This window comes from Neospora caninum, chromosome Ib (genome assembly GCF_000208865.1).
Source record: "Neospora caninum Liverpool complete genome, chromosome Ib".
Lineage (NCBI taxonomy): Eukaryota > Apicomplexa > Conoidasida > Eucoccidiorida > Sarcocystidae > Neospora > Neospora caninum.
In genome coordinates this window covers 68,688-81,411 of record NC_018386.1, presented here as the reverse complement: position 1 = coordinate 81,411, position 12,724 = coordinate 68,688, and the positions used below count along the sequence as shown (strand labels likewise).

Below are 12,724 nucleotides of genomic sequence, written 5' to 3'. Positions count from 1 at the left end.
GAGGCGTGTGCCCGGAAAGACTCCTGTGGGAAACAAATTCTCTTTTCTCCCTAAAATTCTATCCTGGCTCTTCCGAGGATGTCTTTTTGGTGAACGACCGCCCACTACACGATGGCTTATGCACCAAAGTACGCGATGTTTCGAGAAATCACGAAATTCGCGTTGCGACGCGCGATGCGTCGGGGAACGATTCCCCGTTCTCTTTCGTTTCTTTTGTCCAAGGTTGTGTTTCCTTGTCGTGGACGCGAACGAGATGCTTCCTCGCCGTCCGAAACCGCTGTGTTTAGCAGCTATTTAAAAACATGTCCCACGTGCCGTCGAGCGTTCATGTTTTCGGTTTCTGAGGCGCCACGCCTCGGCCTCTCGGCGTACATGCACACGTCTCTGCTGAAAAGGAACTAGCAGACCCAAGCCCAGAGCTGGAGACGCTCACTTGGCGCTCGACCGAGGAATCGATTTCGCACGCAAAACGTGAAGCGATCTTTCGGTGGAAGAGCAGTTGGGAGCTTTTCCGGGAAAAACGAGCGTTTTGGAGACGAGACCCGAAACGCGAACTTTGAAAAGAGAAGACGTGCAGCGCAGAGGGACGAGTTGAGACGCTAATCATGCTGAGAGAGTGAAGACACGGACGAGGTAGGGGAGGAGCACGAGGCAGAAACGCGAGAAGAAAGGCCGACAAAGACAAGAAAGGAGAACCAGTACGACGAGAAGGGAGAACCAGAACGAATGCGTTTTAACGCGAAGAAACGAAAGGATATGGACAGGAACAGAAAAAGCGGAGAAACGCTCAAATACCTCGAGCAGCGAGAGTGACAAACTGTCTCTGGATTTCCCTCTCCAGGTTCTCCAGCTCGCCCACGGCCCCCGCGATTTCCTGCGCACGCACACCCAGAGAAGCAGAAGCCGAGGCATGGGGAGAGAGAGCGGAGGACGCAGAAACACGGACAGGAAGACCCGCGAAAAAGAGACTCCACGCACGGACTTCCAGGCAGCACATTTCGCCTTCCGTCGCGTGTATAGACACAAACGCAACGCATCCACCGTCAGCCAAAACTTTGCTGCAGAAGAAAAGAAACAGGGAAACGTCAAACACGCGCCTTGCGAAACGCAGTCAGGAATCGACAAAACAAGAACGGAAAAATCAGGAGCAACAGAGGCACAGTGAGACAAACGCGGGAAGGGGAAGGTGGAGAAATTTTTGGAGAAGCGCAGCAAACATAATGTAATAGACAGAGAAGGGGGAAACGAAGAGCGAGAATACGAACAAGAATAAGAACAAGGATTCGAAAACGGCGAAGGCGGAACAGGGAGAGTGTGGGGATTCTCACCTGCAGATGTTTCATTGTCGAGAGGAGATTCCGATCGTTTCGAACTTTGCCGTAGACCATCGGCCCGGGCGTTGCGGCGTCGCCGACATCGGAAGTCCCGACGTTGCGTCGTTTTCGGATGTCTGTAGAAATGAAAAAGGAAGAGCAATGCCTCCAGGGAAGAAGAGAGCGCATCGACGTCCGATCAAGAAGCACGGGGCAGCGAGGCGCGAGAAGGAGAACAAGGGCAAACGTGAAAACAGAGGAACGGCGACAGGTGGATGGGGGCGACAAAAAGAAGAACGAAAAAGAAGAAAGAAAAAAGAAGAAAGGAAAACGAAGAAGGGAGAACCACAAGAGGGGATATCGGGCGACGGATATGAGCGCGACTGCGTCCAGGCCCTTGGGTGACTTGTGAACAGTCACAGCGCAATATGGAGAACGACAGAAGGAAAAAGAAGCGAGCTAGCCACAAGGGAAACGATCACAGGACAACAACAAAAGTGAGAACACCCGAAAGATGACAGGAGGGAAACGCGTGAAACGTGTGCAGTTTTGTCCTCTCCCTTCTTCGTCTGCATTGTTCTCTCTCCCGCTCCCTGTCGCACGTTTTTGCCTTCTTGCTCAGTTTCATTTCGAATGCGCGCTCGGCTGTCTGTGTTGCTCGCTTCTTCTTCCTCCTTCCTCTCTCCTGACTCCGCTTCGCTGTCGCTCCGCGCCGCGCTCCCGGGGCTGTGCTCTTCCTCTCCTCTCTATTTCCTCGTTCTTTCGTTACTGTCGTTTGCTCGTGTGGCGCTTTTTCGCTCGCTCAAAGCTTCCACGCCCGTCGCGTTTCTTCCATTCCCGCTGGAATCTCCCATTCTCTCTCTCCTCCCTGTTTCCCTCTGTTCTTCCCGTCTTTTTTTGCGGTTTTGTCTTACTGTCGCCTGAATCCGCCAGGACGCCAAACGCGTCAACAATTCCTAAACAGAACGCACGCAGAAAACAGGCAAAAAGGGCTGTTTGCGAGGGAATCGAACAGAACGCATGGGACACTCGGAGAAAGCGCGCGCGGAGAAAAAGAGCGATTTGTGGTGTTGGGGGACCGACGCGACTTGAGAAAAACGAAGCGGAAGACAACCAAAAGACGGGAGGGGGCCAAGAGGAGAGAAAGAAGGATTTGCCTCACCAGGCGCGCAGAAATTGCCTGGGTCCATCCGAGGAAGCGGCGCGCCGATCCGGTCTTCGATGGCTGCGGAGAAAAAAGGCGAGAAGCGAGAAGGTGAGCAGTGGACAGCCTGGAGCCGCAAAAACGGGGGGGGGGGGGGGGGAGACGCCGCGCGCATGCCGTCGGGTTTTCGTCTCCTTCTCGAGGCGAAAAAAGAGCGGCAGGAGCGACGCACAGTGCACACCACGAAGGCGCGATCAACCGGTCGAGGCACGCGCGCGGCGAGAGCGCGCCGCGACAGCGGGGAAGTTCCCGAGGAGAGCTCGAGATGGAGGCTGCGCGCGCCGTCACAGGAGAGGCGCGAACAAGAGACGCAAGTCAGCAAGAGGAGAAAGGAAGAGGGGAAAGAGACGGGAGACGGTCGACTTGAAGCGAGTAGCAGAACTCACCTTTCAAGCAGGCCGGCTCGTCATACCAGATCGTGCACCCTCCCTGAAGAGGCGCAGGGGAGACAAAAAAGAAGAGAGACACCGATTTGGACACAAAGGCCAAAGCGGCAAGCAAACGCGAGGAAAAGGGAGGCGCGGGACGACAACGCTTCAGAGAGGCAAAACGTCCGAAAACGAGGAAGGCGACTCCGGTCTCGCGTGCACACGCTGGCTGTTTCTTCTCTCTCACCTCCTTCAGCAGCCGCGTGTTGCGGCATCCCTGGCCTCGATTTGCACACCGATGAAACCTGCGACGTCACGCGAACAGAACAGAAATCACAAGAAACGAAAGTGGCGGAAACGCCGTGCCTCGTGGCGTCAGAGTCTGTCGCGCGTACGCTTCTATTCTTTGGACATTGCTTCCCGAGTCCCTCTCCTGCGATATTTCCCCCTGTCACTCCCCTTCGACATGTTTGCTTCTTGCACGTCTCGCAGCTTGCGTCGCTTCTCCCCGCTCCGCCACACGACCTTTACACGTGCATGCATTCCAACCCTGGCCAAGCGGACTGGACAGCCGGAGTTCTAGCCCTCCCGAAGGCGCGTTCACACCCGCGAGCCTTTCGTCCCGCGTCGTGCCTCTTTTTGCTAGCTCCGTCTCTCGTCCTCTTTTTGCGAGATGGGCGTTCTCTTCAAACGCGAACTTTACCAAACTTGCTCCGGTGAGGCGGACGCGAGGCAAATCGCGAGGCCCAGGCGGTCAGCCCGCCCCAGGCGGCCGACGCGGTGAAAGAACAGGTCTGGGTCATCGGGGAGCGTTGTCATAATCAGAAAGGGAAGTTCCTGCAAAACCGCTCAACAGAAAAAGAGAACCAAGGAACCTCAAGTCGCAACCCAAAGGTCACGGCAACGATATACCCATATATATATATATATATATATGTTTATATGTGTATATGCATGTATGTATTTGCATTTACATACTACATATGTACACATAACCAAGTTCAAGTATATGCTTCTGGAGTGTCTATTTCATCCTTCATCCTACACCCCGAAGTCCACTTCTACATCTACAGTTATACCAACGTGGGGGAGAAGACGCTTCGGGAGAGTTACGATGCGACACGGACGATTCAGCCAGGGGAGGGCACGCAATCGCAATGGAGACACAAGACCCCGCGTTTCGTTTTCATTCCTCACGTGGATGTCAATGCCGCGCGCCGCCACGTCGGTGCATATGAGAAAGCGCACATCTCCAGCTTTGAAATGCTGAAAAAACCCGGAAACGAAAACGAAAAGAAGGCACTGCTTCCGACCTCTCGTGGCGACGTCGCTTCAGCTTCTGCAAGAAAAGCCCTCTCGAGCGACAGGCAAAGTCGGCCAATCGATCAACCCCTCTTCCTCTCTTTTCTCCCTTTTTCTCTTTCTCTCTTTCTCTCTTTCTCCCTTTCTCCCTTCCTCTCTTTCTCCCTTTCTCCCTTTCTCTCTTTCTCTCTTTCTCGCTTTCTCTCTTTCTCTCTTTTTTTCTTTCTCCCTTTCTCTCTTTTTTTCTTTCTCTTTCTCTCTTTTTTTCTTTCTCTCTTTCTCTCTTTCTCTCCCCTGCTCTTTCCGTCTGTTTGCTTTTCCTCCCTTCGTCGTCGGTTCCGTCCCTCTGGCTTCCATCATTCGTGTTTCTCTGTCAGTGCTTCCGACTCTGTCTCTGTTTATTCGATTCGAGTTATACAGTTCTGGATCGCGGATCGCGGCCAGGCTCTTCTCGTCTGCTTACCGCGAGGTTTCTGTTTCTCTCTTCTTGGCTTCTCATCCCCGCAAGCACGACGCACGAATACGGGTTCTCCTTGCCCGACTCGGCTTTCCCTGATCGAAGACGAGAAGGGCCAACATAAACGTTCGTCGGGTACGCCTCCTACGCCTCTCCTCAGCCTTCGCGTTTTCGCCGTCCCCGCCTTCCGCGCAAGGCTCTACCCTTTCCCTCCTTCACTCCCCAGAGCGCTCGCCGCGCTGCCTCTCCTCTTCGCGGAGGCTCTGCCTCTCTCTCCCGGTTCTCTACATCGGCTCGCGTCTCCGTTTTTCCCTTCGCGTCTCCGTTTTCCACTCCTCTCAGGTGTGCGCCCTTGACGCGATTCGCTCTTTTCCTATCCTGCGTCCGCGTGGTTTACCCGAGAACCTGCGGCCGCCGCCGCAGGCTGTGAGGAACTGCTCGAGGTTGTCGCAATCCAAGTTCGTTCGGCAAAAGACGAGACACGCCTCCATCTTGAACGCGTCCGCTAAGGCGACTACCAGCTGAGGAAGCGGCAAAACAGACGCACCTAGAGAGTGAACGCGTATAAAGAGCCGGGGGAAAAAGCGCGCGCCAAACCCACGCCGGGTCACACAGACGAGACGCAGAGGCGGGGACTGGTGAGAATGTGGCGTTCAAGATTCCCGTTCTCGAGAGCGGCTCGGGAGAAAAAAAGAACGCGAACCACAACGCGGGTGCCCTTCCGCCGCGTCAGCCCACAAGTCCCTCGGCCTTTTCCAGACGCGCTAATCCTTCCCCCCCGCCGTCCGTGAGTTCCCCGCAACACCCCGACGCCTCGGGAGGCTGCGTCTCTCCCTGGTTTCCTTCTTTCGTCTCTCTCCCTCCCCCTTTCCCTCTCTTTCTCCTGAGGCGTTTTCTGGCCCGGGCACACACACTCAGCCCTAAAGGAGCGTGTCGGCGAAGGCGCGTCTTCGCCCCGTTTTCTTTTTCGGGTTCCGGGGCCGCAGGAAGGTTCACGCGTTTCCGTTCACGCACATGCGGCTTGATCTCTTTCACGCGCTGGGAAGCGAACTGCTGGCTGTCCGGCGGCAGCGTCGCCGAGGCGCTGTGGACGCCGTCGGTCTTGGGCTCGACGCGCCCCAGGCTGGCCGACTTGAAAGGCGCCTGCGCGAGAACGGCAGCGGAGAGGAAAGAGGGGAAAACTGGAGCACGCGGCGACAAGAAGAGAGTGCGCGACGGCCACGGCGGGATGGAACCCCAAGGAGACAAAGAGACACATTCGCGTTGACAACACCAGAAAGCGGCGACGCGCGACGGAACCCGCAGCTGACGAAAGGCAAAACGCGCACGAGAAAGGCAGACGCAAAAGAGAAGCGGAGAAGCCCAGAAGAGGGAGAAGGAAATCTAGAGGAAAGAGAGAAGAGGAAGGAGAGAGGAAGGAGAGAGGAAGGAGAGAGGAAGGAGAGAAGGAAGCGCAGCCGTACCTCTCCGGGGAGGACGGGGCAAATGAGAGCGTGGACGGTGTCGGGAATTGTTGCTTTTCCTTTCAAATCAACCCACGTGGGGCGCTCTGTGAGGGCTTCGACGGCTTGGCGGACTTCAGCCGTGTGAAGCGTTGCCGAGAAAAACGACACCTGAACGCGGCGCGAGACGCTGCCTGCCGCAGTCGCGGCTCTCTTGATTCTGATGGAAAAACGGAAAACACAAACTGACCACGTGCCTGGTGGCAAATCCTTACGCGTGGCATGGGTCTGTCCGTATATACGCATATATATATGTAAATGTGTATAGAGGTATAACGATGGTGGTGCGTAAATGTGTATATATGTGGTTAGACGTGTATATATGTTCGTATGAAGAGGTATGCGAGAATGACTATGAAAACCTGCGCGAGACGACATCTGGAACGTGGCGAGCCTCGAGGGCGACGTGCCCGAAGAAGCGTCTGCTGAGAGAAGCTGAGCAGCGAGAGGAGCGCTCGAAGGCAGACCTCGCGGCGCCTCGAGCGGTTGCGAGGGCCGTGTAAGTGCGGGCGAAAGATTCGAGCCTGAGAGAGAGGAAGATGTTGGAATCGGCATCCTTACTTGAGGATCTCGCTGAGCGCGTCGAACTTCACAAGTTCGTCGGCCTCGTCGAGAATCAAGAATTTCAGCGTCTTCACCGAGAGCAAACCGCGATGGATGTACGAGCTGACCTTTTGGAGGGTCCCGACGACAATGTGCGGCTGACAAGACACCGCACAACGCTTTTCTTTCCATGTCTTTTCCACGTTTGTTCAGGCGTTTCCTTGCGTGCGAAAAACGCTTTTTTTCGGCGTGGCGGTCGTCTGGCCGCTTGTTGCCTCTCGTCAATTCTGCGGGTCACTGTTTCCCCCAAGATCGCCGTTTCTCGGCGTCGCCCCCTCCCCAAGGCTCTCTGCCCGAAGATTGCATGGTGACAACAGCGAAGGAAAGGCACGGATACTGCAGCCACCAGAAAAAACGCGCAGTTCGATCTCCCTTCTTACCCCCTTCGCGATCTCTTCTCTCTGTTCCTTTTCGTCTCCTCCGCAGCAGAGCGCGACGCGAATCGCCGGAGCCTCCAGGTACTTCCCTGTTCCACGCAAGACAGACACCACACGCACAGCCTTCCAAACTGGGCATTTGCACATTTACGTAGAGACAAATATATATATATATATATATTATGAGCAACATACGTACATACACACGCTGCGCCTAAAAACACAGATCTACATATACACAGTCATACAATCTGTAAACATATATATATATATATATATATATATATACATGCGATTGCACATTTACACAATTTGTGTACTAGAACTCCCTGTATCACTTTAGGAAGTGTATGTCCACGAACACCCCTATCCATACATCTATCCACATATATGAACGTTTACATCTACACACACTTATCAACACATTTGTACATCCATTTAGAAGCATAGATACATATACGTGTGGGTTGCGTGAGTTGGGGGCACCGCCAAGGGACGTTTGAGTGTCTTTTGTTACCGAATTTCTTTAAGCAGTTGAAGGTCTGGAGGGCGAGGTCTCGGGTCGGTTCGAGAATCAAGCAGAGGACGCCTGTCGCTCCTTTGCACGCGGAAGTATCGGCCAGACTGCGTGCATCGTCGCAGGCCTGGAGCGCCGCGAGAGGCGCGAAGCCCTCTACCGGGAACTCCAGTCTCGCAAAGTGGCATCTCGCCTGCGGAGCGAAAAGGCGGGAAAGCAAACAGGTGAAGAGGCGCATGCAGCGTCAAGCAGCGCGCCGGTGCGAGATCCTCCAAAGGCGGACGACAGCCCGAACCCGAGAGAGACGCAAACGGAGAGACCAAGAAAGCACCGGGAACCAGAAATCGCAATCAGTGGACGTTGCATTTCCACACGCACGCACCCACACAAACACCGGCGAACAGAGGCATACATATAAATACATGTATGTATGTATGTATATATATATATATATATTTTATATGTGCGTGGATTATCTATATGGATACAGTTTACACGTGGATACAACCAGATATATATACGTGCATATATTTAGAAGTGCACAGATATGTAATTATGGATACGTCATTCGATGTATTTCGCATGTGCATGCATGCGTGGTTGACTGCATGCATAGATACGTACATATTTTATCATAGTCTGCATCTGTTGAGGCAAGTACTTGCAAGCCTATGTGAATGGATATGCATGTATACATACAAACTGGAGCTGAAAAAACGTTGATTCGTCACACTTACGTCGAAGTCCTTGCCACAGATGGCCGGCAGGAGCGCGGAGTTGCGGAGGGCGGGGGGGAGGACGAACGCCTCGCCTAAGAGCCGCCCGTTGACCGCGAAGGAGACAGTCCCTCTTTCCGGGTTCGAGCGGTCGAGCAGACACCCCACAACATCGCCCGCGCCGAATTGGACGCCATAGTCCTCAAAGCGTCTAAACAAAGAGAAACGTAGACGGAAAAAGGAAAGGAAAAAAATCCAGAAGAAGCGCATAAAGAAAGGAGAGACGGTGAGGAGACAGAACAGAGGAGGCACAACAGCGAAGACAAGAGAAGGAAGGCCGGGAGCATGCGAACGACGCGAGGTGGGGACAAGAAAGAATTGCAGAACGAGAAGAAGAAAAGAAAGAAAAGGCGAGCAGGAGGAACACACGAGAGGAGAAACACTGCGAAACGCGGAGGCTGCGACGAGGAGACGAAGCGGTAGGAAAGATTAGAGCAAGAGCGCTTGTGTGAAGCGCACATCAGCGGATGGGGAGAACGCTGGTTTCTACACCCACGCGAAGATCGAGAATCCCGCGAGACGAGCGCATTTTCGCAGCTCTTACCCATTCCAGCTTTTTTTCCCAGTTCCGCCGTAGCCGAACGAATTCTCGTCTTTGCCGATTTCGAATTTCCCCAGACGGGTACCCCATCCGACGCGCATCAGGCCGGGGCTGAGGATTTCAACCTCGTACTGCAAGCGAGGAAAACGAAAGACGACGAAATGAACGAAACGGGACGACGCGAAGTCGACAGAGGGTCCACCGCCTCCCAGAGAAGAAAGGGGGGAACAGGCCAGCGATAAATGTCTCTGCCTTCTCCGGCCGACTGCGGCCGTCACAGCCGCAGGCAGGGAGGTGCCGAGCCGCCACCAGACGGCGACAAAAACTCGGCGTTTCCGCGTCCCTTGTTCTCTCCCCATTTTGCTGGCTTCTCCCCTGTCTTTCTCCCCTGTCTTTCTCCCCTGGTTTTCTCTCTTGTCTTTCGCTCTTGTCTCTCCGTCTTCTTCCTACCATGTACTTTCCAGAGAGCACGGGCGCCGTTCCCCGCACGCCTCGCCAACCGCGGGGATCTGAGCAGCTGCATCTGTCGCCGTCGCCGAGGCACACCAGCAAGTCTCGCGCGCCGTCGTCTAGGATGCATCCGCGCGAGCCTGAGAAGCGAAACAAGGCGAGAAGCTCTTGCATGTTCCAGACTCACTGAGACAGGAAGCGGAGGTTCCGCATGCAGTCGCAGACACGGCGGAAAGGTGTACAGAGAAGCCGCCAGAAACACGAGGCGCGGGTGTAAATGCCTATGTAGATACATGGCGAGAGAAAGGAGACGTCTACGTCCAAAAGAGATAGAGACACTGTTCTTGCATGTTGTGAACTGCTTTCGTTTACGCAGATCTGCACGCTTCTAAACAGAGAGAGACAGATACATAGACCAACACAGAAAGAGAGAGAGACATACGGAGATAGAAACCTCATTATAGAGAGATGGATAAATTGTGGAGGGCAGAACGATCTTACGTGGAGCGCCTACATAAATACACATATACATAAATACACATATACATAAATATACATATACATAAATACACATATACATAAATATACATATATATATATATATATATATATATTGGTGCATTTGTATACCAGAATGCATGCGTGTCTGTAGATCGATTCGTTCGTTCTGCGTCGCGGTTCCACCCGATTGGCGCCTTCGGATCCGTTACCTTGGTTCCTGTGGTTCGAGGCCGTTGCGGCAGCCTGGGCAGCAGCGCGAAGGGTCTCGTGGACGACTTGGAGCGCAGGCAGGCCGAAGGCGCCCGTTTTGCCGCTCCCCGTCTCCGCCGCGGCGCAGACGTCTCCGCCCTGTGGGGAAGGGGAGCGAAGACCGCAGAGACACACGTCGAAAGAATACAGCAGGGAAGGGCCAGCAGTGGGGGGAACGGAGACACTGTGAAACGGGGACAGCGCGGCAAGAAGGGAGAGGCCTCGTGCAGAAGAGAGCGGAGGACGCGGCGGAGCCGGCTGCGGAACGGAGAGCGACGGCCGCGCGAGCAGATTTCAAATCGAGATTCGAACGGGAAAGAGGACCCGAAGGCCGCAAGAAGAGAAACGTGTTGGTGAGCCGGGACACAGCGCGAGGACGCAGAAGGCCGACATCGAGAAGGAGGCACGAACCGACGAGAAGCGGAGAAGAAGAGACGAGAACAAACTGGCTACAGGGAAGGAGACGCCGCCGAGGAGCGAATCCTCGTGGAGCGACGACGTGCGCCAAAAAGGGGGAAGAAAATGGGGAGAAGGAACGAGGGGAATTGGGAAGGGACTGTTGAGAGAGGCTAGGGGAAGCCGCAGGAAAGAAACTCACTCCGAGAATGAGAGGGATGGACTCGGCCTGGATAGGAGTCGGCAGCAGCCAGTCGTCTTCCTCGACCGCTTTGATGATTTCGGGGCACACACCGAACTCCTCAAACGCCGACATTTTCGCGGAATTTCAACGAGAAGGATCGAAAAGGAGGAGGAACCAGAGAGGGATGAAAGACAGAAAAGAGAGGTGAGAGAGAGAAGAGGACGGGTTTTAGACGGTATGAAGGGCCGGGAGCGGGAAGAGACAGGTGACCACGCCGATCTAGGGGAAAGGTAGCAGCGGAAGAGCGGCGAAGCAGGGAGAGAGGAGAGTCTGTGAAGGCGAAGATGGGAATGCCCTGTGCAACAGGCGAGTTTCTGAGGCACCGGTCTTCCTCCCTCTCCCATAAATGCTACTCAGAACTGCGCGAAAAACACGCTTTGAGCGCCACAGGCCTCTGACGAGACGCGACCGCTGAGATCTGTCTCCACGGAAGGGGGAAAAAGAGAGACAGAAACCTGCTTCGCTCTGCGGCTCTTCCTCTTTCCCACATTTCTCCCTTTCTGCTTTATTTCGCCATTCGCTTCTTCGGCACTGCCTTCCCTAAGGCGGCAAATCGGCTTTCTTCATTCTCACGCGCGGCCGGGCTGCGGCATGCGCACACCTGGGAGAAAAGAATCCCGAGAGTTCCCTTGGGCTCTCGCAGGCGAACGCGCTCTGCTCGTTTTCCTCCCAGAATCCTTCTTTCGCCTTTTTTTTACTCGAAGAGAAAGAAGCGGATCTCCCCGAAGAAGGAAGGAAAGCGGGAGTTGATTGTCTTTTATCGAATTTTAAGAGGAGATACACGCACTGTGTCGTTTGCCCCGGCGTCGTCGTCTGTCGCTTTTTCACGTCGCCTCGCTCTTCTCTGCGTCTTTCCTCATCGCTCGTCAAGAGTTTCCTTCTGCGGCCACGGGCTTTTTTCCCCGTCGGTTTTTGTCTCGCCCGCGTGTCCGCCGGGCGGCTTCGCTCCCCGCCTTCGTGAGGCGCAAGTAAGCTTCCACCGGTTGCGATTGCATGCTTTCTCCGGGACAAACACAGCGAAATTAAGCCTGTGCTCGTATCCTAAAAAGAGGAAACAACGGCCTCCAGCGTCGCCTTCTTTCTTCCGGTATCTTATGTTCTTTCAGCGACAAAGTGGTTCGACTTCTTCCGCGATGGCGCTCTTCCACTACCTTGCTCGGGGTGTATGTACACCTCGACTTATGGGGAAGCAGACTCGAGGTTTCTTCACAGGTCGCGTGGACAGCTGTTTCAAGACGCATTCGACTCCAAGTTTGAGGTGCTTGATTGCGCCAACAAATGCTCTTTCCTCCCCTTCCCTGAGACTGTTCCAGGTGAGACTTTCGTCAGCAAGAACGGAGGGCAGACGCGAACATGTCAAAGTTTTACGGTGCAATTTTGGTGGAGGCCAGAAGGACCGCTGTGGAGCAGAGCTTTGTTGTCTTAACTACTTCCATACTTTTATCTAGGTATGCAAATGCTCAAGTTCACTTTGCCTTGTTGCCCGTTTTGCAGAGCGCGGGCATGCCCACTGTACGGGTCTCCGGCGATTCTCAAGGCCTCGTGTCCTCCTCTCGTTCCTTCTCGACGACTTCTGGGCAAGTTTCGTCGGCAGTGACAAACGACAAAGGTGGGCACGAGCCACACAATGCGTATCCGGAAACGCCCTTGCATTTTTACCGGGCGACTCCGTACTCTGAGGGCTCCATAAATCATCGTTTCTTCTACATCAATCTCATTTTCCTTTTGTTTGTGTACGATGTGGGATCGGCTATGGTTGACCTGTAAAAGAAATCTTCCTAGAGGTCTGCGGAGTTCTGCGCTTTCTCTTTTCGTCCCGCCTCTCTTTTTCGATGCGGGACGTTCTGGGTCAGCTGTGACTGCTCTAGAAGAAACGGGGTACGGTGCATCAGTCCATAGTCCTCAAGCGTTTCTCGATCTCGTT

At 54.3% G+C, this 12,724-nt stretch overlaps 1 protein-coding gene across 1 annotated transcript; it reads right to left on the bottom strand.

Annotated features, from left to right (window-relative positions):
- Positions 1-787: 787 nt before the first annotated feature.
- On the bottom strand, positions 788-10,872 carry NCLIV_002510 (putative ATP-dependent RNA helicase DDX family protein; the record flags this gene model as incomplete). The annotated part of the gene is made up of 20 exons (XM_003879749.1): positions 788-874; positions 1,329-1,450; positions 2,228-2,269; positions 2,476-2,538; positions 2,904-2,946; positions 3,133-3,190; positions 3,589-3,722; positions 4,083-4,151; positions 4,651-4,739; positions 5,042-5,165; positions 5,659-5,787; positions 6,108-6,306; positions 6,708-6,847; positions 7,130-7,215; positions 7,644-7,836; positions 8,381-8,570; positions 8,964-9,091; positions 9,411-9,550; positions 10,121-10,259; positions 10,759-10,872. 20 exons carry the CDS (start codon positions 10,870-10,872, stop codon positions 788-790), a joined length of 2,289 nt encoding a protein of 762 aa, XP_003879798.1.
- Positions 10,873-12,724: the final 1,852 nt, after the last annotated feature.